We start from the raw sequence: 23,473 nt of genomic DNA on the forward strand, positions 1-23,473 counted from the left end.
GAGCGAGCCTGGAGCATCGTATCTTTACCAGTCCCATAGCGCGGTTCTAGTTCTGTAGTAGATGGACTCAGATTATTTACTCTTTCAATGGAACGCCGACTTCAAATATGGATGATTTTCTGTTAGATATGGCGGGATGTTTTTAAGAGACTTTTGCTATGTTCGAGAAGAATGATGGTGTTTGCGAGGAACAGGGAAGCGCCCAAAGCACCTGACAACTTGGACCAAATATGATAGGCGCCATGACTGCTAATCTCGATTTCCCTTAGATGCCGTAGAGGTGTACACCACCACTCCCCCGATGTATCTACTAGGATCGCGTCCTTGGATCCCAGAGGATTACGAATCCCTCCCCAAGTCTCCAAGCTAAGGTCTTCGATTTATGTGAACTAAGTTAATCCATGCGGGAAAGCATTTATTTGAAGCTTGATAGAACGAAGACTTCTATCACGTTATTTTTACACACAACAGCCTGGGAAGATTCGGGCTGTGGCTTGCAAGTTGTGATGCATCAAGGTAGACAGCTTTTCATTTGGTACTCCCTCGACCTACGTGCCCTTCTAAGCGTAGAAATTGGGAAATAGTATGTATCATTAATCCTTCTCGATTTCAGTACTCATTACGACGACCTTAGCACTGTCCAAGGTCCAACCACTTTCCGGCGGTGTGATGTCGGTTTGGAAACGCATACGCCCTGTCTTTTTGACTTCCCGGACAAGTAAAGATTCATCTCCTTCTGATGCATCTCCTGATAGACCTTGGCTTGAATCAAAGGTTAGTCAGTGGGCAAACAAGCAGAGGGGAAATTAATAACATTCCCAGAGAATCTCTCTTCCTGAAGTCATCATCTCCGCTTACACTGAGACGGGCCAAGAGGAATCGTCAATCGTCGTTCCATTGCAACGGGCGTACACCAGTAGAAAACCTGTGATATCATCCGACCTCGCTGACACTCCCTGCGCTACCCTCGATATTCAGGGCCTCTTGGATCAACTCAACACGACACTCGGGACATCACACACTCTCACTAGGTCTCTCTCCTCCCTTCTTAAAGAGTGCATTGCAAACAACTATGACTTTGGCATGGTATATGGCCGCCTCCGCCGGATATGGTACACCCGCCACTGGAGCACGATACGAGAGACATTGCGCAAATGGGAAAAGGAGGACCGAAAGATGCGGCGGAAAGCACTCGTTGGTAACCGGATCATCGAACCAAGCTTGCCACCTCGACGTGTGTGGGATCTGTACAGTAATCGGGTGGTGCCATGGTGGTGCACAGGCATCCCTGCTTACAATTGGAGGTTGAGGCTTACACCGATATCGCATGCTTGGATGGATGAGACGGATCGTGTCAACGTGTCGACACCCATCAACGGATACGAATGGCCCGTTCCCCTCCCGAAAGACGCCAGCCTCAAGTTGATCCGCATTGAAATACTCAATATCAATCCTGGAGTGGAGTATGCATGGTTGGATGTTCTCTGTTTGAGACAGGTGGGTGGACAGCGGGAGGAAATGCGTGTGGAAGAGTGGAAGCTGGATGTGCCCACCATCGGAAACGTGTATCGATCGTCCAGTGTGGTGATTTACTTGAGTGGGCTGGGTCGGCCTTTGAGTCTGAAGGACGGCGACTTGGAGAGTGATCGGTCTTGGTTTAGACGTGCGTGGACGCTACAGGAAGTTGGTATCTATAGAACAATTGCTGGGGACACGCTGGATGGGCCAATGCATGCCAAGCCAATGGATGAGGATGGGAAGTATGAGACTGAGCTACTGACCAGGTTTCACAGCCAGCTGCAGTCTGTCGGTTTCTATCCTTCTGCTGTGTTTACGGCGCTGAAGATCATGCGGAATCGGGTGTCGACCAACCCGGTGGACAAAGTCGCGGGACTGGCATTTGTTCTGGGGTCCAATCCGATACCGGCATACTATGAGAGTGAGTCTCTCGAGGATGCATGGACAGCACTTGTCAATTCGATGGTTGCGTGGCGTCGGAGTGTTTTGTTTTTGTATCCTGAACCGGGCAACGCAGGCAGAAAATGGAGACCATCGTGGGACCAGCTTATGACGAAGACTCTGTCTGAAGGTGGAATGTTCCAGATCGACATTAATCGGAATGAGGAGATGAATGAAGACTGGTGTTATACGGAGTGCATTGAAAAGGTGTTGGTACGGGGATTGGCTGTTGTGGAAGGGAGTGATCGACGCGGAGAGTTGATCGTTAAAGACGCGGGTGGGACAGAACATGCGTTCAATATCACAGCCACCCACAAGTACCCGATACCTGACGACACATACACACTGTTTTGCACTGATAGTTCCCCATACTGTATTGTCGGCCGAAGACTGCCAGGGAAAAGGTTTGAGAAAGTGTCGCTGTTGAAAATTCTCAATGAAGAAAAACACTGGTGGTTCATGTATAATAGTGAAATGTGTCGGTATATTCTTGTTTAAGTACATATTGTACTAGCTATTCTTCAATCGAGTTGTTATCATACCTACCTGAGAGGGTGCGAAGGACTACTCTTATGAAGGGTACACGCAGTCACTGCTAGGTATAAAGGTTTGTTGATTGTGAAAACCCATGCTACTGCCTTTCTCAGGTGTAGCCTCGCCACATCGCCATTGCCATCATCCGACTCATCTCTGATTTCAAACCCTTGTCCTCCTGTTCCTCTTCGTCAAAAACCTCGCAACACCGACCTGTCATATCCTTCCACTCCATATTGGCATTCGCTTCAGCGCCATAGTCAGTACCCTTCTTCGACGGACTGACGAGTCCAGAGAACTGCTCGCTCGTTATCGGTCGACCTCTTCTATTACCTATTGTCGGTCTGCTGCATATTTATCCACGTCCTGGGGGAGTCCTCGGATGACACGACTCGTGCATAGATGCGACCAGTAAAGTAAAGTAGGTGCGCCATCCAGTTCTCAGTCTCTGCGAGGGAGTGCAGACTGGTCTGCGGTAAGAGAGGAATGGGGCCGTAGTTATACTGGGTGTGACTCTTTCGAAGGTGCAGGCTGTGCTCCAAATAATTCCTCCCAGGAGCCGCCTCAAACAATGAAGGATTTGCCGACCAGATCCACATAATGTATTGCACCCTATTCTCGACGTCATATAAGCTCGAAAGCCTGTAAAACATTAGGAAATGACACGTAGGTGAGAAAATGTACAGGCTCGCCGTATGTTGCAGTCTACGGATATCGTTCTCATCTAAACTGCGCCTGTTTAGTTTTTTTTAACTCAGCACCGTTGTCTTCAGAGGCGGAGATTATCCTATAACCGCATCGTAAATCATCATTCTTAGATTTTGATAAAATGAGTAAATAGACAGTGCGAATGAACTGGGATTGCCTGGCTTACCATTCTGAAACTGAGCTAGCTCCCGTAAAACAGTAGGCCTAAAAACAACATTAGATCTAGAAAAAGTGTAGGTTAGGTGGTTGCTAACGAACCAAGTATTTGCTCACCCTCATGAGATATGCCGTGGAACCTGTCGGTCAACGAGTCACGACGCCGTGATAAGCTTGGGGTCGAAACAGCAACGCTAAACCTTGAAGAGCATCAGAAACACAAGAATAGGTAGGGAATATGACGAGCTCACCGTGGAGCTCAGTGAGCTCGACGCTGTTGTCGTTGTCATTGTGGAGGGCAAAAAGCCTAAGTCGAGAAAGGCGGGTGATGGCGATCAGAAGATCACGTCCATCGACTTCGCTAGCATCAAGGACGCGTACAACAACCAGAAGAGCTCGTTGAAGAAGAGCCCAAGGAAGGGGAAAAGACGTCTCGAGGACATGAGAGCGAGAGGATGAGGGGGATGAGAGAGGGGGATGAGTAAAGCCGGTCGGTAGGCCATCGTATAGATACCTGTTCGTTGTGGTTTCAATTTTGTGGAATTTTAGAGTCTAACGGTAGGGTGCGTATCTAACAACGGCTGGCTTCGACATTGTCATCCTGATAATTGATACCAACATTGTACGTACAAACCCGCCGAGCGAAGTATTTGCACGAAACTGAAAAATGATCAATCAACAGAAGATACATTTTGAGATACAGGATAGCCTACATATAAGTGTATCTCAGCCAGGTATTGCAATTTCGGATCGTGCCCAAGACAATTTCCGCATTGAGGTTGCCAACCGACCTGGATACAAACTAAGACTCGATAGACAGATTTTGGTTGAGCTTGCTCAGGTCCTGGAGCTAGGAGGTAATGATAATGCTTCGCCGTATGTATCATACTGCGGTCGACCTGGTCTAAGTGTTTAGAGCACATCCTGTGAAGATAGAATAGCACTTGTCCAGATTTCATGACGACCGTATGGGCTGGTAGATTGACGCATCGCAGTGCACACGAGGACCTGAACAGATCCATCCATGAACAGCTCCTTCACCAGAGAACAATCTTCCTACAACATATCGGCGTGATGGATATTGAAATCAAAAGGAAAGAGAAAACCGAAAACTTGATGTTGTTGGCTTCAGTCAGAATCTCCCGTGTACCACCGTCAGCTTCGATGAACGGATTAATCATCTCCTTCTCCACTTTCCGTGTTCCTCAGAAATTCCGCCGTTTTTGTTGTCTCTTTTTTTCACAAGTGCACGAAAACTAGAGTTAGCCTGACCGGGAATTTCGTTCGTCACTGGTACTGCTTGTTCACCTAACTCCGATGAACTATTGCTGAGCTCGGTACGAAACGTCGAAATAGGAAGTCATTTCAGAACCTCTACGAGCTCTGGAAGGACAGCCCTCTCTGCGAGCTTCAGAACCGTCTGTTCCGGTCAAGGTCGGCCAGCTTGGTTCGTCGACCTCGTATGTTGGCTCATCCCCGACTGTCGCGTCTTCTGTCCAGTTATCCCCAGAAAAGATGCTGGCGAATCCATTCCCTATACCAAAAACGCCGGCCAACGTAGAGGTATACATCGTGACCTGGTTTACAACCTCATTCTGAGAAAGTGTATCTTGAATGAGTGCAAGATCTTGGCTTTTGGAGTTCCAGTGCAATGGGGATGGCAGAGAAGGTTCAGACAACAAAAGTGGGGACAGAGATGGTATGATTATATTCGACAATATGTTGGGCCGCCATGAGAGTCATCCGCGAGTTCTCCCACTTTTGATAGCGTAACCATCTCTTGGTCCGATACTTTCATAGGAGCGACATACATGACTTTGAACGCGCCGAGATCGAGAGTACCGGTAGTCTCATCACGATACTTGGATGCCCCGTTCAGATTTGGCTCTAAGAATGAAGGAATTGTCAGCGACATGATCAGGATGTGTTCTAAGAAGCATACCTTTCCAGTGCCGGAAGGCATGCAAAGAAAAATGAGCTCATCGGTTACGAGGAAATGGGGGAAAGCTTGCTCCGGACGTGGCGAAGCCTGAGAATGGTGTATGAACGAACTTTCATCTGACGATCCCCAGCTCATGCCCATATACTGCATCCTCAACGTTGCCGCGTCACGTAGCGGTTTTTAAATAATTTCGTCGTGATACGAAAGCGGTGATAGTCGAAGAGCTCTATGAGTGGGTTTTTGCAGCGACAAAGGTCCAACTCGGAGCTGAGGGTGGAGAAGTAACTCGGCCTGGATACACCACGGCGAGCTGTCGTGGAGACATCTTTGTCGGCCTTGGATTTGGGAGATTTTGAAGATTCGCCACTAATGTCGAGTATCTCTTCGCCGGTTTCAGCAGCATAGCCGTTCCCGCCCTCTTCGTTGTTGTCGTCGTCCGACCATTTCTGATTCTAGACCCCTCTTCTTCCTCTTCCTTTTGTCCCTCTTCATTGAAACCTCAACTCGTCGGCAACCTCTGCATCCCTCTGTTCTATATCAGGATCCAATGCTGTCTCGTCCTCAATGTCATAGTCGGTACTCCTCTTCGACTTGTTCACCAGTTCTCGAATGATGCGCCTTGTGGATCAATGTGACCAGTCAAGAATGGTGAAATCGTTTTCGTCGCAGCATTAGCTGATAATGGGTGATCATAGCCTAGTCATGAAAGGAAAGTGCCTGATTGACTGATGGTGGCGAAAGTGGATGGAGTGTTGTGGAAACATGGTGGCGGACATGTGGGATGTTATGAAGCGTAGGGATCCAGCACTGGAATCTGAACTGAAGATCTGATTACTTGAGTACTAGTCCTTGAGACGAGGTGCAGCCATCGGTTATCCGGTCGACGTCAAGGTCAAGGAAAGGAGAGTAACGTCAGACTGGAGGGATGCAACTGGGCCGGATGAAGTTACCGTGAGGATCGAGTAAGATGGTCATTAATTAGCAGCACGTACCATGCATTGGCTGCCGTCCACTATCGAGTGATGCGTGGTGGGTACCCTTCAAGGGAAGTGGCAGCCGTGCTGAGTTGGGCGGATAAGAGCGGGATACAGCAAGTGTGAGTACGGCTGAACGGAGGAGAAAGAAGGGAGACATAGCGTCTCGATATCTCAGGACCCAAGGGCGCTCTTGTCACCTTTTCGACACTCCCTTCCCTTCGCACCAGTCGTCGACATCGATGACGGCTTCCTTGCCGAAAAAAGGACCATTGTTTGAGCACCAATCTCGGACCTCAACGTGAGAGGGAGAAGAACACAGAAGACACGGACGGCAGGAACTTGCACTATGAGAAGAGTTCGTCTTCAGAAATCAGATTCTTCCTGACGTCTATTTTTTTTACTACGCGTCCGTCGCGGGGTAATTGACCTTGGTCTCGAGTGTTTGGCAGTCAGCTTCAGGGAAAGGTTAGAATTGTATAAAGCGAGAAGTAAAATCACTCGCCGTGAGTCTCAAATCCTGAATCGTTGGAAGAAGTAGGAAGATGACGTCACTAAGGGTCTGTTCGGCTGCCAGGCACGGCCAGTCTTTGGCGCCCAGTTAGTTGCCGTTTTTGGAAAACCAACATGAACAGACTTTTCTCGTCGTCGTTTTGCGTATTTCTGAACATCCGTAACCGTCTGAATAGCTTGTAAATCATCCAGTACATTATGATACATCATCGGTTAGACAACCATGATCTAGGAACATATCCAGGATGAATTAGAGCAATAATACAAGTTCAAGCTGCTCCTGAGGCTGTAGTCAAGACTTCCAAAGTACATGTGTATCTCTGAGATGGTAATAATGACATATTTATATCTCCTGGAGTAATATACATATATCAAACAATGTATAGGTGAATAGACATCGACTTTCAAGGCAGTTTGACAACCTTGACTGCCTTGATCGGAGTCGCCGGTAGGTCTTTATATTACCAAGGATTTCAAAGCTCAAAGTCCTTGGATAATGGATGAAAATGTATTAACCATGGTCTTGATAGAGCCTCTCGTGCTTCTAAGGGAGAGGACCTCAGCTAGAGGCAGAAAGACAAAGTTTCGTGCTAGGCCAGAAACAGCATTCCTTAGGTAGATTGCGCACAGAAAATCATTCAAATAAATGGAATAACATCAAGGGTGTTTGTTTTAATAGTGTGCTAGACTTTAGGACATGTAGAGAGCTCAAAAACAAGCGAAACGACGACGAGGAAAGCCGGTTCATGTTGGTCTTCCAAAAACGGTACATAAGGCCCTGTTCGGGTGACACGGCTTAACCCGGCCCCAGAGCCAAAATTTAAACCGGCCGTTTAAGTCTGCTTAACTTGGATTATTCAGCATGTCACTCCATTGTCACCTGCATCCCGACACCGATGCTGCGCTCGCCCTGCCCGCCCTCCCGCTCACTACGCACAATGACTACCAACAATGCCAACAAGACTAGGAAATATGGTACTCCTGTGAATGAAATTGAATATCTAGACAAATCAACACAAATTTGGAAGAATACTGCTGCCATTGTGTCGGTCAGTCAGCGGCACAGGCGGGGAAGCGCTGGGACGCCCTTCGACGACGTCGGTGGCAGCATTGACGATCGCTTGACGTCATTCGGACATCATCTGCATTCATCCGAGTTATTCCGATCTTGTGACGTTTGTGACCAATTCTCTTAGCCTGGCCTGGCCGGGTTAAGCCATGTCACCCGAACAGGGCCTAACTAACTGGCGCCAAAAACTGGCCGTGCCTGGCAGCCGAACAGACCCTAAGATCAAACAAGCCCGCTGCAATCGTTTCTTCCTAACCACGTTCACACCATGCAACGTCTTCTTATTTTTTCCTGATATCTACCGTCTTCTCCCTTCCCCTATGTGTCGATTGGCCCCACCTCGCGTCAGCTCCACGAGAGCAAGAAACGAAGAGAGAACACACTCCGACAACTTCGACAATAGACTTAACCTCATGGCAGCAATACAGCATGGATTTCGGGAGCATTCGCCAAAGGATGAGATTAAGCTGAGCAAAGTAGCGCGTGGATTTGGTTTCTGAGGTGGTTGGCATGGGCTAGGCTTAGGCCGTCTTCGATACCAGGTATGATTATTCTTACATCCACCGCTACCTTTGTCAAAAATTTCACCCCGGTTAGCGTCCCATCCGGATAACGATATCCTGCAAATCCAAAGTATTAGATGCGGGAATAGCAGGTGTGTGCTGTGGAGCTGATTTCTGGCAGAGTCGTAGGAATACGTTGCGACAGACCCGAGAGCTGGCCTGCAGATACAAATCATATGGATAGGGATGACTTCATGGCAAGATTGTCTGATACTGGAGTTTAAGGTATGTAAAAGTCCTCGGGTTTGCGTATGCAATATAATCTGATGCATGCTTAAAAGACTCGTTGTTTCCTCGTCGCTTCATTGTCAACTATAACGACGTACATAGGCTTGGGAATCATTCGGTGAGCTGATCATGAATGTCCATTATATCCAACGCTAACAAGCCTACCCAAGTGACTTCCGATGAAGGGCGGAGCACCCCCGTTGTCTTCATCGATTAATTCCATTCGATCTGTGCTCCAGCGACTTGCCTGCTGTAACTAACGGCATGCATTCGTTGTTATTTCGATTATCGGCAGCGATACCTCCACCCTGATAAATCCAGGATCATGCGTCGTGAACGACGCATCGCTTCTCAGTATCTTCAAACTCACGAGCGACTCTTATGGCCAGAGCTATCCCTCCGTGGTGAGGAGGATATATCAATTGGCATTGGCGAAGATTGTAATGTCATCTCCAAACTATGGCGAAACATCATTGCTATAGTCCCGAATATAGCTTGTATTGGTCAACATACATCTGATCAGGGCGTACCCACTCGCAGTCGACTTACCACTAGCCCTTCTCGATGTTCAATCTGACTGGATTCTGGACTCTTCTCCTCAATCCCATAATCTACTCTTCCTGCGACCCTCCATCCACGTCGACCGTGATTCCGACTGGGGACAGGATGTTCTCCTTCCGTACATCATATCTTCCCGACTCTCGAACATGTCTCCATCATCCGTGTCGTTCGTCACTCCGATGTTTCATCGTGTAACAAACTATGGGAGGAGCATTCTCATAGAGGGCTTATTGAAGCTCTTGAGTGTATGTTTTACATCATTTCTCAGTCCTTCATCTCCTACCACTGCCGCAGGCCATCAGCAGGCTGCATCTAGAGCAGTTCGGAGAATGTCCCACGGAATACGAGAGCTTCCGATGGCTCATTTTGGGATTGCTATTGAATGACGAGGTGCAACCCGAGGGTAAAGCTATAAAGAGTTGTCGGAATACTTAGTACGCGTCAGACTGAAGGGATGCGATTGGGTCGAGCAGCTCGAGCTCTAATTAGGATGGCAGTGCATACTCAGATGTTCCTACGCTCTGACTATCATCACCAGAATGGTCGAAATCGCGAACTTGCTATCTTCAGTAGGTGCTACACCACCAAAATCACCGGGAAGACATCCGTTCACAATTCAGATGCAGCCTTCATCACATCGCTTTCCTCAGTCGGACACGATAGTCGGACGAACCGCGTGCGAGCCTCGCCAGCGCCGAGCACCTGCAAACAGACTCTCAGTTGTTTACATTGCACTATCGCATCTACCCTACCCAGGCACTCTCCTCCACTGTGTAGCTGTCTGTCTTTTTTTCCTTCATCACCACAGCAGACTCTAGGACATCACCAAGAAACGAAGAAATGCCGCTACACCACTGCAGAGTAAACTCAACCTGTAAAACTTAAAGTCCTTTGACGATCCTCCCACCACAAACATACGAGCCTCTCAACTAACCGTCAACATCAAAGGAGCTCCAAATCCACTCGATGCTTAATGAACCGTCATCTACTATCGGACCTCCTCCTTCCCATCTCCCATATCTTCTGGCATCCAGTACACCCGACACGGCAATCTCAACCTCAACGGTGAAACTGCCCGTGACGATATCGTACACCCATGGCTGTACCATCAGAGTCTACTAAAGCGGTGGTTGACTGGCACGGTATCTGCACTACGGGATATGACCGTGAGTTTTTCTCTCAGATAGTGTTCGGTATACTAACCATTTTATAGGCAAAACCATTTCCCCAGGAAGGAGGAGAGGAGGTAGCTGATCGCATACGATCCTGTCGTAGAGTTTACTATCATGTCCGCCGAGTCCATCGTGCGTCGTTCGACGGTACTGAACTATCAGATATCAGGTATGACCCTTGTCAAACTTACTGCTATCTTCATCTGATTTTGGCTTCAGTGGCGTCTCATAGTATGTAGATGGATTCGGATTATTTACTGGTTCAATAACATTGACTTCAAATATAAGGTTCATTTTTGTTGGATATGGCGGGATGTTCTTAAGAGACTTATGCTATGTTCGAGACGAATGATGGCGTTTGTGAGGAACAGGGAAGCGCCCAAAGCACCCGACAACTTGGACCAAATATGATAGGCGCCATGACTGCTAATCTCGATTTCCCTTAGATGCCGCAGAGGTGTACACCACCATTCCCCTGACGTATCTATTGGGATCGCGGCCTTGCAAAATGAACTTGTCCCCAGTCTCCAAGCTAACGTCTTTGATTTAATGGAACTAAGTTAATCCATGTGGGAAAGCATTTATGAGCTGGAGAGAATGAAGACTTCTATCACGTTATTTACACACAACAGCCTGGGAGGATTTGGGCTGTGACTTGCAAGCTGTGATGCCTCGAGGCAAACAGCTTTTCGTTTAGCACTCCCTCGACCTGCTTGCCCTTCTGAGTCTAGAAAATGGGAAATAGTATGTATCAGTAATCTCTCTTGTTTCGAGTGTTCAGTACGACGACGTTAGCACCGTCCAAGGTCGAACGGCTTTTCGGCGGTGTGATGTCGATTTGGAAACGCATATGCTTCGTCTTCTTGACTTCCCGGACAAGTAAAGATTCATCTCCTCACAAAACACCTGAGCTTGACGAGAATTCCAACACAACCGTGTCGTCCGAGCCGCAAGAGCAGCATGGTAGTTATCCTTCAGAAGATATTGGTCCTGCTTTGGAGGCGGCACCAGACTCGTCGCCACGCTCGCATCCAGAACCACCCTCCGATGTGGGTTCACAGACTAGTCCCAAGTAAGAACAATCATCTGGTGATGCTTTGGTTGATTCTGACACATATTTTAATAGACCTTGGCTTCCTCCAGAGGTTAGTCAGTGGGCAAACAAGCAGAGGGGAAATTGATACCATTCTCAGGAAATCTCTCTTCCCGAAGTCACCATCTCTGCCTTCACTGAGGGAGGCCAACCCGAATCGTCCATCGCTGTTCCAAAGCAACGGGCGTACACCGGTAGAAGACCTGTGATATCATCCCACCTTGCAGACACTCCCTGCGCTACCCTCAGCATTCAGGGCATGTTGGATCAATTCAACACGACACTCGGAACATCACACACCCTGGACACCCCATCCCTCTCTTCCCTTCTTGAAGAGTGCATCGCAAACAACTGGGACTTTGGCATGGCATATGGCTGCCTCCGCCAGATATGGTACACCGACGACTGGAGCACGATACGAGACACATTTCGCAAATGGGAAGAGGAGGACCGAGAGATGCGACGGAAAGCGCTCCTTGGTAACCGGATCGTCAAACCAAGTTTGCTACCTCGACGTGTCTGGGATCTGTTCAGCAATCGGGTGGTGCCATTGTGGTGCACAGGCATAAAAGAGGAGAGAACATGGACGGTTCTGCCCATATCGCATGGATGGATGGATGAGAAGGACCGTGTCGATGAGTGGACGCCCATCAACGGATACGAATGGCCGGTTCCCATCCCGAAAGACACCAACCTCAACTTCATCCGCATTGAGATGCTCAATATTGAAGCGGAGGATTCGCTTTTTGCAGCGGAGTATGCATGGTTGGACGTTCTCTGTTTGAGACAGGTGGGTGGACCAGGGGAGGACATGCGGGGGGAAGAGTGGAAGCTGGATGTGCCCACCATCGGAAAAGTGTATCGTGACACCGAGGTGGTGACATACTTGAGTGGGCTGGGTCGGCCTTTGAGTTTGAAGGACGGCAACTTGGAGAGTGATCGGTCTTGGTTTAGACGTGCTTGGACAGTGCAGGAGGTTGGGGGAAAGATGTTGATTGCTGGGGATACGCCGGATGGACCAATGCATGCCCGAAGAGATAAGGATGGGAATTATGAGACTGAGCTACTAACCAGGTTTCACAAGCAGCTGGAGTTTGTGCAGGTCTTTTTGTATGGTGTGACTGCAGTGCTAGGGGAGATGCAGAATCGGGTGTCAACCAATCCGGTGGACAAAGTCGCGGGACTGGCATTTCTTCTGGACTCCGAGATGATACCGGCATACTATGAGAGCGAGTCTCTCGAGGACGCATGGACAGCACTCGTGAATTCGCTGGATGAGTGGAGTCGGGCAGAGTTGTTCTTCTTGTATCCTGAACCGGGCAATGCAGGCAGAAAGTGGAGACCATCGTGGGACCAGCTTATGACGAAGCCTCCGCCCGAAGATAGACCCCACGGCATCCTCGTTGATCGGAATGAGGAGATGGATGAAGACTGGTGTAATCTGTACTGCATTGAAAAAGGGTGGGTACGGGGGTTGGCTCATGTTGTGGAAGGGAGTGATCGACGTGGAGAATTGATCATTAAAGACGCGGGTGGGACAGAGCATGCGTTCAACATCACAGCCACCCACGAGTACCCGATACCTGACAACACGTACACACTGATTGGTGCTCATTCAGTATGGTTCGAAGATTGGGTTGTCGGCCGAAGACTGCCAGGGAAAAGGTTTGAGAAAGTGTCGGTGTTGAAATTTCCCGATAAAGAAGAATGGAGGCAATTAGAGAGTCTTAGTGAAGAGTGTTGGAACATTCTTGTTTAAGTACACATTGTAGTAGCTCTTCTTAAACCGAGTCGTTATTATGCCTACCTGAGAGGGTGCAAAGGACTGCTCTTATGAAGGGTACACGCAGTCACTGCTAGGCATAAAGGTTTGTTGATTGTGAAAACCCATGCTACTGCCTTTTTCAGGTGTAGCCTTGCCGCATCGCCATCGCCATCGTCCAACTCATCTCGTATTTCAAACCCTTGTCCTCCTGTTCCTCTTCATCAAAAACCTCGCAACACCGACCTGTCATACCCCTCCACTCCATATTGGCATTCGTCTTCAGCGCCATAGTCAGTGCCCTTCTTCGACGGACTGACGAGTCGAGAGAACTGCTCGCTTGTTATCGGTCGACCTCTTCTATCATCTATTGTCGGTCTGTCGCATATTTGTCCACGTCCTGGGGGAGTCCTCGGATGACACGACTCGTGCATCGATGCGACCAGTCAGTAAGGTAGGTGCGCCATCCGGTTCTCGGTCTCTGCAAGGAAGTGTAGACTGGTCTGCGGTACGAACCAGAGGGAAATGGGCCCGTACTTGTAATGAGAAGGTGTTGGATGTGACTCTTTGAAAGTGCGGTCTGTGATGCAACTAATTCCTCCCAGGAGCTGTCTCGAACAATGAAGGATTTGCCGACTAGATCCACATAATGTATTGCACCCTACTCTCAACATCATATAAGCTCCAAAGCCTGTAAAACAATAGTTGAGTGTCATGTAGGTGAGAAAATGCACGAACTCACCGTATCTTGCAGTCTACGGATATTCTTCTGATCTAGGCTGTACCTGCTTGATTTGTTTGACTCGGCACCTAGTCATTTCCGTCGTATTGCGAGGCGGATACCATCCCGTAACCGCATCATAATTCTTCGTTGATAGATCCTGATAAAGTGAGTAAACAGACGGTGTGAATGAATTGGGATTGTCTGGCTTACCATTCTGAAACTGAGCTAGTTCCTGTAAAATGGTAGGGATTAACACAAGATTAGATCCAGAAAAAGCGCAGATTAGTGGTTGCTAACGATATCGAAGGATTCACTCAACTTCACAAGATATGCCATGGAACCTGTTGGTCAACAAGTCACGACGCCGTAATAACCTTGGGGCCGAAAAAGCAACGCTAAACTTTAAAGAACATCAGAAACACAAGAAATAAGTAGGAAATACGACGAGCTCACCGTGGAGCTCAGTGAGCTCGACGCCGTTATCGTTGTGGAAGTCAAAAAGCCAAGTCGGAAAAGGCAGGTGAAGGCGATCAGAAGGTCAACGACCATCGACCTCGCCAGCATCGTAGACGCGTACAACAGCCAGAAGAGCTCGTTGAAGATAAGCTCAAAGATGGGCAGAAGATGTCCGGGAGGATATGAGAGCGGGAGAACGAGGGCGAGGAGAGAGGAGAAGCGGGATGAGTAAAACCAGTCGGTAGGCCATCGTATAGATACCCGTTCGTTGTGGCTTCGATTTTGTGGAATTTTAGAGTCTAACGGTAGGGTGCGTATCTAACAACGGCTGGCTTCGACATTGTCATCCTGATAATTGATACCAACATTGTACGTACAAACCCGCCGAGCGAAGTATTTGCACGAAACTGAAAAATGATCAATCAACAGAAGACACATTTGAGATAGAGGAAAGCCTACAGATAAGTGTATTCTCAGCCAGGTATTGCAATTTCGGATCGTGCCCAAGACAATTTCCGCATTGAGGTTGCCAACCAACTTCCTGGATACAAATTGAGACTCGATAGACTGATTTTGGTTGAGCTTGCTCAGGTCCTGGAGCTAGGAGGTGATGATAATGCCTTTGCCGTATGTATCATACTGCGGTCGACCCGCACGTCCAAGCGTTTGGAGCGCATCCTGCGGAAACAAATCGTCCCTTGTCCAGATTGTAGATCTGGGTTCCTTTCACGACGACCGCATGGGCTAGCAGATTGGCACGTCCCAGTACACACGAGAACCTGAGCAAATCCATCCGTGAACAGCTCCTCCACTAAAGAACGATCTTCCCGAGACATATCGGCGTGATGGATACCGAAACGAAAAGGAAGGAGAAAACGAACTCGGCGTCGTTGGCTTCTTCAGTCAGGATCTTCGGTGGAGCAGCCATCATCTTTGATAAACAGAGTAATCGTCTCCCTCCCCACCACGTTCCCCATGAATTTCTCCGTTTTCGCATGAGTTCCCGAAAACCAGGGTTTGATTTTTTCCAGCCTGGTCGAAGACTTATCCCGTAAGAGGCTTCGCTCGTCGCTTGATTGCCTCCTTTTCAGGAACTCCGATGAACTACTGCTGCAGCCTGCAAGGTCGATAAGAAGGGTCAAAATAGATATGACCATTTGATTTATCCACGAGCTCGGGAAGGATAGTCCTCTCTGCGGGTTCCAGCACCTCCGCTCAGATCAAACATGGTGGTTGACGTAGGCCAACTTTGCTAAATCCTTCTCATTTACGTCGTCATCTGTTTTGTCAGCTTCGACTGCTGCGTCTTCTCCAACAAAGACACCGACAGACTCTTTGCCTATACCAAAAACGCCTCTTCGGACGGTGTTTAGGCCGAAATATTGCAGCAGGACCTCTTGGGGAGTTCGCGTAGGTCCAGAGAATCATCTTGCGACCTCATCCGGGGAAAGTATGTCTCGAACGAGTACAAGATCTCGACTTTTGTTCTTGGTGCGAGTTCTGATGATGATGGGGACTGTAGAGAAGGTTCGGAGGGCTGAAGAAGGGAGGGGTTCTTGGTACGATGATGTTCAGAAATCTGTTGCTTCGTCGTTTCGCCCCTAAGCTCGCCGACTTTGAGGCTACCGAAGAAGTTGCTGACCATTTTTTGGAAGAGTGCTTTCATGGAAGCAGCGTAGATGGTTTTGAACGCATCAAGCTCGAAAGAGCCGGTAGTTTCATCATGATACGTGGACAGCTCGTTCGGGATTGTAAGCATGGCAACGCTGGTCTGAATATCGAGAAATAGTCAGCGACAAAATCAAGATGCAACTCGACAAGCATACCTTTTTAGCGCTGGTAGGCGTGCCTAGAACAATGGGCTCATTGGCGCCGAACGCAATAGGATAGAGCTTGTTTTGAACGCGGTGAGGCTTCGGAGCGATAGAAGGGTGTTGCTTCGTCTGACAATCCTCAGACCATGCCCTTTTCGTACGTCAACGTTGATGCACTCATCAGCGTCACTCTGGATGAGGTTGGTACACCAGACAATGATGCCGCGGTATTTTTTTGTCGGGATACGAAAGCTCTGATAGTCGAAGAGCTCCATGAGCTGGTTTTCGCGGTGACGGAGGTTGGACCCGTATCCAAGAATGGAGAGTACGGAGAAGGTTTTGTTGACAGCAATGATCAGGGCCGAGTACACCTCAGTGATCTGTCTCTGTACCTAGAAACTATTGACAGAGTATGGGGAGACGAGGTCCTTGTCGGCAGCTTGAACTTTGCGGATTTTGAGAATTCGCCATCAATGACGAGCACCTCTTCGCCAACTTCACCTCCGTCCCTGCCCTCTTCTTCGTCATCTCTGATTTCAAACTCATCTTCGACCTCGTCTCCTTGCTCCTCTTCATCGAAAACCACAGCAACGCCGACCTCACCGTCAATCTCCGAATCCTTCCGTTCCATATCAGAACCCAACATTGCCTCGTCTTCATAGTCGGTGATCTTCTTCGACAGACTGGCAAGATGCGACCAGCCAGTTAAGGTCCAAGGGGGGCACAATCCAGTTCTCGGTCTCTGCGAGGAGTGCAGACCAGTGTGCAGTAAGAACCAGAGAGGACTCAGAAATGATGTCAACTGAGAAAGGGCCGGATGTGAATCTTTTTCAATAAAGTCTCTTTCGAAGGTGCCTGAGCTCGCACCTGCACTCCAAACACCCAAACACTCTATAAAATATTCTCCGAGAGCAAATTGATCACAGCTACTCTTGATACATGATATCGCAAATCTGGCCAAGGAACGCGAATGGTGAAATCACTTTTGGCACGCCATTAGCCATGGTGGTAATGGCAGTATAGTATGGAAGGGGAGTGCTGGTTTGTCTGGCGGTTGCGAAAGGAAACTTTAGAGGGGTTATCGGAATATACGGGTTAGGCTGGAGGTCGATGCGACGGCGTGAGGATCGAGATCGTGGAGATCGTGTAAGACGGTCACGTCAGCAGCGCGTACAGACGTTCCGAAAAACTTTGTCCGCGGTTGCCAAACAAGGCAAGTAAAATAAAAAAATACAAAAATGCAAGAAAATCGTGAAAACAGCATGATGCCTTCATTCGTGAGCGTAATGCATCATAAATAGATTCGTCGAGGATGTACGAGGTGTATAGAGGTAACGTAACAGGTATGAGGCCAATAAGTCAGTGGTAGGACGTCATGAGCGGGGTCTGTGCTAGCGGTAATGAGAGGCAGCGGCGGAGCATAATTAGGGTAGTGTGGGAGACTGTAGAGATGTTTTCTCCCTTGTAAACAGCAATAAGTCATTCTGAAATGAGAGCGGATAACTTCCCTCGAAGATGCATGCTTAGCATACCAGCCACTGCGCCCTCTCCAAAGTTTCCCAGTCTACAACGCCCGAACCTCCACTAGCCCATTCCTAACCGTGAATACCGACGAAATAAAGCCAGGATATCCGGTTGCAGGTGTCTTGGTCGCAGTGAAATGGTGCGAGCGGGCTATGGTGTTATGTAGCAGGAGGCCGAGAGCTGTCGACGTCGAAACTGGCAAAATCACAGCGGTCGCCTGCTTGACTGAATGCAGAATCGTTCTTCAAAGCTGTCTTGTCTTTTCTTGTCTCTTGAATGACAATGATGGCAAGAACGAAGGTGTGACCGGCTGTTCGGTGCGAGACAGCCTGAACATGTAAATCTGGCGGCACTCAACAGTCCTTCATCAGCCAGGTGCTCTTATTTCAAGTATTATCTTTACGACACACTGCAGCACCCATGGATCATTAAATTCGTATATTTCTACTGAATGACACGCACAAATGAAGTCTGATTGCTATTTCTACGATTTTCTTGTATTTATCTAATTTTTTGATTTTACCTGCCTTGTTTGGCAGTGTGGACAACGTTTTTCGGAACGTCTGTACTCGGCGTACTCAGATGTCCTCATGCTCCGACTATCATCACCAGAATGACCGAAACCATGGAACCTGTTGCACATTCCTACAAGCCCTCATCCAGTCTATCACCTCTACCCTTCCCCGACACCACGCAGCCATCATACTCTCCGCATCCCAAAAGCTATGCTACCCTCACCAAGCGAATGACGAAACTCCCATGGTACCCCACTACCCCATAGCAAATTCAGACAAATCCTTCTGCTACGAACATACGAGCATCCAGACTAATTGTTAACCTTCAAGAGGGGTCTTCCTCCTGTGAACCGTCGTTGGATATCGCCACGACTAATGGATGAACGACGGGGCTCAAGCTTTAGGTTTGTGAAACACCGTGGTGGTGGGGGTGACTGGTACTGATCAGATATCAGCACCTCTCAAGATGTTGGGAGTATCTTTGGAGATATCGGTATATCCCATCCCGCGTGAAAAGGTTGATTTCAAGATGATGAGAAGTTTTTCAAGGTTCCTTCATTCATCGTTCTAATTTACATTAATCAGTTGGGCTCAAATCCGGAATGATCGCAGGACTATACACTCTACCTCGTCCACCGACTAATCGTGGTGATGGCCCACTTTACGCACTCGTAGTCTGGTTCCGCATCTGGGCATCCCTCAATCTCTCCCAACCTAAATACGAAGCAACTTGCAAGCGAGATTACTGCCTCGACATTTCCCATCCAACCGAGTTCACTCTATGCGTCCCTACAAGTCTTTCGAGTGAATATGTGCCGGTACGAAAATGATAGACAGAAGGAACGCACTCTGGCTTTGCTGTGGTGGATTGGAAGACGCGTTCGGATGGGAAAGATAGCAAGAGCGGGGCAGGATTGGGGATTGTGCTTTGAGCATCTGACTCCCTCGTCATCACCAAATTCACCCTTTCCATGCGTATGGACGCTCGTCGATAACGCCTGTGCGTAAACGTTGTTGTCGAGACCTTGCAAAGCGAGATTTGGGATCAGTGTTTTGAGGGAGGACGCTGTCGGGCAATGTTGGAGGGTGGATCCATAGAGGGCTGGGAATGAAGACGTTTGAAGTATCCGTTCGGAGGTCTGCATTCCCCCCCCGCGGGTAATTCCTCTCAAGCACGACCATATAACACGGTGCCCGCAGCGAGGTTATCCGTCAACGACCCTGATTTTCAGTACGCGAGTCGGCGTATAGTACGGATAGAAGAACGAGCAGTCGGAGGGCTGGGGTGAGAACACTTGCGGCCTAGCTGGAAACTCCATACCAACCCTTATGTCCAGTGTATTTCTGTCCTGTAAATGCATCTTTTTCTCATATTTGTCTTATGCAAGTCAAGTATTATAAATTAGATTCCTGATATAAATACGTGCTTTACATGCGTGTAAGTACCGTGTAATAACCAGCAGGTCTCCCCTATGGGCTTATCTCGAGGCATCCCAACGTCGAAGGCTAGGCGTAGATTAGCCGGATTTATGAAGAAGCAAGCGAGATAGACTTACAGTATGGGTGCACGGCATGATTGTAACTCTGTCCCATGCTAACGAGGACACGCTAAAAAGGGGATATGATTGAAACGTTGTACAGTGCTGAAGAAAGGCCTTACCAGCCAGATGCACCAGGTACGAGGAGTAATTTACTACCCGTTACAGACTGAAAGACGCAGACGACCGCGCCGAGAACAAGAGTTCCACCTAAACTAGGGGATGTCAAACGAACACTGCGTTATTAGAGGTGGACATCGAGAACGTCTATGCTGAAAGCCAAGGAGAACCTGTATTTGAAACCGTCAGAACGGAAGGTTGGCGAGAAGAAACCGCGGACTTGAGAAGTAAACGTCTAGCATGGGCTGAGTTTGCTACGCTGTGATTCTACCCTCCATCCACGTCTAAATAAAAGCCCATGCAGCCTGCCCAAGATGTCCTCAACACCTTCGCGAATTATTGGAAACGATACGCATATCGAGTCCAATCTGGATACCGGTTGTGAAAATTTGATAAGATAGAGGATGTGTTGCATGACGCTGAGAGGTCGTGATTATCGGCGTAGGTGAGGGGTGGCGAAAGTGGGAACCAATGGTAGCGGAGGGTTTGAACACGAATTTCGCCTCTCCCTAGGCTACCATCCCCGTGCACAAACGGGTGTTAAAATCGTCTCACAGCCATGGTCTTGCTCGGAAGATACTTCATACATTGGCTGCTGTCCACTATCGAGTGATGCGTGGTGGGTATCCTTCAAACGAAGTGATAGCCGTGTTAACTTGGGCGGATAAGATCAAACTACGGCAAGTGTGAGTGCGGCTGAACGTGGGTGAAGGAAGGGTGATGTATCAAGGCCAGGCCTACGTATCATCCGGCGCGTGCTCTTGTCACTTCTTTGACAGTCCTTTCTGCACCAGTGGTCGACATTGATGACGGCTTCCTTGCCGAACAAAGGACTGTCGTTTCAGCACCAAATTAACGTGAGAGGGAGAATAACGCAGAAGACACGAGCGGGCAGGAATTTGCACTGTGAGCAGTTCTCACCTCCGTCTTCAGTCCAGCCAAAGTCGATGTCTACTTTTTCCAGTGTGCATCCGCCGGGAAGAATTTGGCCTTGGTCTCGAGCGTTTGAAACTTAGCTGCAGGGAAAGGTCAGGATTTTATAAAGTGAGAAGAGAAATCGCTTGCCGTGAGTCGTAAATGTGTAATTGTCGGGAAGGACCCAAGAAGTGTGATGTCACCAAAACCAAACTCTTGGCCCGGGCCGGCCCAACCAGACAGACACCGAGCTTTCCGTTTCCTCACTACCACGCCCACTCCGTCCCATGCACTGTCTTCTCGCTTTGGATTCTTCATACGCATTGGACATAAAACCAACAAACAGAGAGAGAACGTGTTCCGACAAGAAGTTCATGAACTGGCCTCTTGCGGTCTTATACGCACGGATACGGTGTGGGTTTCTGGAGTGCGCGCCAAAGGCAGAGATTAGCCTGAGCAAAGTAGTGCAGGATTTGGTTTCTGAAGAGGTTGGCGCGGATCAGTCTTAGTCGATAGTCCGTCATCGATATCAGGTATGATTATCGTTAGACCTACTGCTCCCTTCATCGAATTTTCATCGTGGTAGCGTCTCATCCGCGTATTGGCCTCCTGTAAATCCAAGACAAGCCGCAGGGATATGACGTTGACGTGCAAGCTCAGTAATCATCAGCCGGGTGGAACACGCAATACCATCTATATCAGCCACAAAATGCTCTAAACGAGAAGGATGTTCACCCTCTAGACTACTGAAGTGACCCCTCCCTCGCCGAGGTCGAGAAGGTTACAGACACGATCACACGGCACATAGACTTCGTCTTCAAAGCATGCATGCGGATGAGAAGGTTGGACAATGAACGAGATGTCCATCCATCGATGGAGGCATCAGAAAGGAACTGCGGGAGCTGCAAGTCTGGAAGTGAGGTGGTGATACGAAATGCGCCGGTTAAATCCAGAATGTTTGAAGTAGCAACGCGACCAAGGTGATGAGAGGATATGTGCACAAATTTCACACAGCAAGATCTGAGCGACTCCTCGTTGCTTTCATCAGCGCACTACAAGACTTGCTCGACATCCAGTCCCCCATATCTACGTCTTCCTTCACCGTGCGGCCATCATGGTCCAACCCTCACTAGCACTCTCCGCTCCTCCTCGCCTGCATGTCACTGCGGTGTGTACCGAATCCTCCGAGTGCAGATACAGCAAGACGAACGCCTCTGGTACAAACTGAAGGAAACGCACTCGGATGCCGGAAACTAGTTGCAGGGTCCAACCTCTCAGAGAGTACTGTAATGGCCTCGCTACGGCAGATTGAGAGACGGGCTGGGATGAGAAAGATAGCAAGAGCGGGACAAGGTTGGAGATTGTGCTTCAGAGCATCTGCATCTCGGAAATCTGCCTATGCACCACCAGCCACGTCCTTTCCACACATATGGAGACTTCCCGTCGATAACGCCTTGCGGGCCGACATCCAACGCCAATACGCAAACAATTTCGTCAAGGCTCTGCAAGGCACGGTTTAAGGCGTTCGACAGCAGTGTTCTGAGGAAGGACGCTGTCGGCCGATTTTGTGGGTGGATCCATAGACGAGCTGCAACATCAGATGCCCATCCGAAAGCCGTGCATGGTAGTCCACCACGAACCATACGTGTGAAATCCCAGCGCCAGTTCACTACAAGACCCCATTCAGTCCACCGCCCACTACAGCAGACGATAAAACGAGCTCATACCGCGGGGCTTGGCTGTTCTACCATTACCAAGAGAACGACGAAATCCTCACCCCATCACGGCAAGCTCCAACACTCCTCCCACCACAGACGTACGTCCCTCCCGAGGAATCGTCAAATTCAAGCCAGGACTGCACCTCGGAACTGCAAATCCGGTCGATGCACCTTTGCACCTTTTCTTTGCACCTCGTTTTTTGACACCCAGTGCACCGACACGGCAGCCTCGATCAATGGTGAAGCTACCACTAGCTTGACCAACTCGTACATCAGCGGCTGTATCCCTAAACGGGGCGTCAGAGACCGCTGAGTGGCGGTGGTTCGGATCTCGCAAGCTACGAGAATGGGCCGGAGTCTTGAAAATCTTTCTCTCTATCGAGCTCGGTCGGAAGATCCTGGATCGAAAGGTAATCGACAGCTGGGTATCATGCTACCAACAACGAAGGACGCGAAACATACTGGAAGGATCAACAGACTCCGACCAAGACTCTAGCGGGGGAGGAAATTGAAACAATTGGAAGTTGTTACCATAGTGTCTTGACTCCGGCAACACAGTATCTTTATGCTTTCGATTAGCTGCACAGACATACTGACCCTTCTCTCTGATATATTTTTCTCCCCCATTAACGTTCATGTCTCTATTGTAATTTATGCAGTGTTTTAGATAAATTATATAAATTCCTGATATACGTACTTCACTTACATGCAAGGACCGTAATGATTGGCCACGTCCTCCCGCATCTTTGTGTACCCCCCTCACGCGAGTTACACAAATCCCGCAAGTAATCATGACTTCCCCCATCTGCCTTTCGCCCTTAAGTTACTATGCTATCCCGAGGCACCCGTCTTCCCAGCGTCAAAACCTATGTGTAGGTTAGTCGAATTCCACTGCTCCCCTTACCTGGCACTCAA

At 48.8% G+C, this 23,473-nt stretch overlaps 4 protein-coding genes across 4 annotated transcripts; 1 reads left to right on the plus strand and 3 right to left on the minus strand.

Moving 5' to 3' along the window:
- Positions 1-11,552: 11,552 nt before the first annotated feature.
- Positions 11,553-13,276, plus strand: EV420DRAFT_1317510 (uncharacterized protein). Its single transcript, XM_060468700.1, has one exon. The coding sequence runs from the start codon at positions 11,732-11,734 to the stop codon at positions 13,229-13,231; it is 1,500 nt and encodes a 499-aa protein (XP_060322143.1). The 5' UTR covers positions 11,553-11,731; the 3' UTR covers positions 13,232-13,276.
- An 816-nt stretch (positions 13,277-14,092) lies between these two features.
- EV420DRAFT_1652757 (uncharacterized protein) lies at positions 14,093-15,250 on the minus strand (the record flags this gene model as incomplete). The annotated part of the gene is made up of 8 exons (XM_060478686.1): positions 14,093-14,115; positions 14,169-14,190; positions 14,256-14,276; positions 14,333-14,353; positions 14,412-14,732; positions 14,792-14,821; positions 14,874-15,014; positions 15,071-15,250. 8 exons carry the CDS (start codon positions 15,248-15,250, stop codon positions 14,093-14,095), a joined length of 759 nt encoding a protein of 252 aa, XP_060322144.1.
- Positions 15,251-15,783: 533 nt separating this feature from the next.
- EV420DRAFT_1652758 (uncharacterized protein) lies at positions 15,784-17,232 on the minus strand (the record flags this gene model as incomplete). Its single annotated transcript, XM_060478687.1, has 5 exons — positions 15,784-16,185; positions 16,241-16,357; positions 16,390-16,620; positions 16,713-17,159; positions 17,212-17,232. 5 exons carry the CDS (start codon positions 17,230-17,232, stop codon positions 15,784-15,786), a joined length of 1,218 nt encoding a protein of 405 aa, XP_060322145.1.
- Positions 17,233-21,938: 4,706 nt separating this feature from the next.
- Positions 21,939-23,302, minus strand: EV420DRAFT_1487713 (uncharacterized protein; the record flags this gene model as incomplete). Its single annotated transcript, XM_060470557.1, has 5 exons — positions 21,939-22,160; positions 22,268-22,509; positions 22,661-22,956; positions 23,152-23,199; positions 23,265-23,302. 5 exons carry the CDS (start codon positions 23,300-23,302, stop codon positions 21,939-21,941), a joined length of 846 nt encoding a protein of 281 aa, XP_060322146.1.
- Positions 23,303-23,473: the final 171 nt, after the last annotated feature.

The sequence above is a fragment of the Desarmillaria tabescens genome (assembly GCF_030435595.1).
Source record: "Desarmillaria tabescens strain CCBAS 213 chromosome Unknown EV420scaffold_134, whole genome shotgun sequence".
NCBI classification, from domain to species: Eukaryota; Fungi; Basidiomycota; class Agaricomycetes; order Agaricales; family Physalacriaceae; genus Desarmillaria; species Desarmillaria tabescens.

Coding starts and splice junctions, on each gene's coding strand:
- EV420DRAFT_1317510 (XM_060468700.1), top strand. CDS start 11,732: ATGTTGGATCAATTCAACACGACACTCGGAACATCACACACCCTGGAC.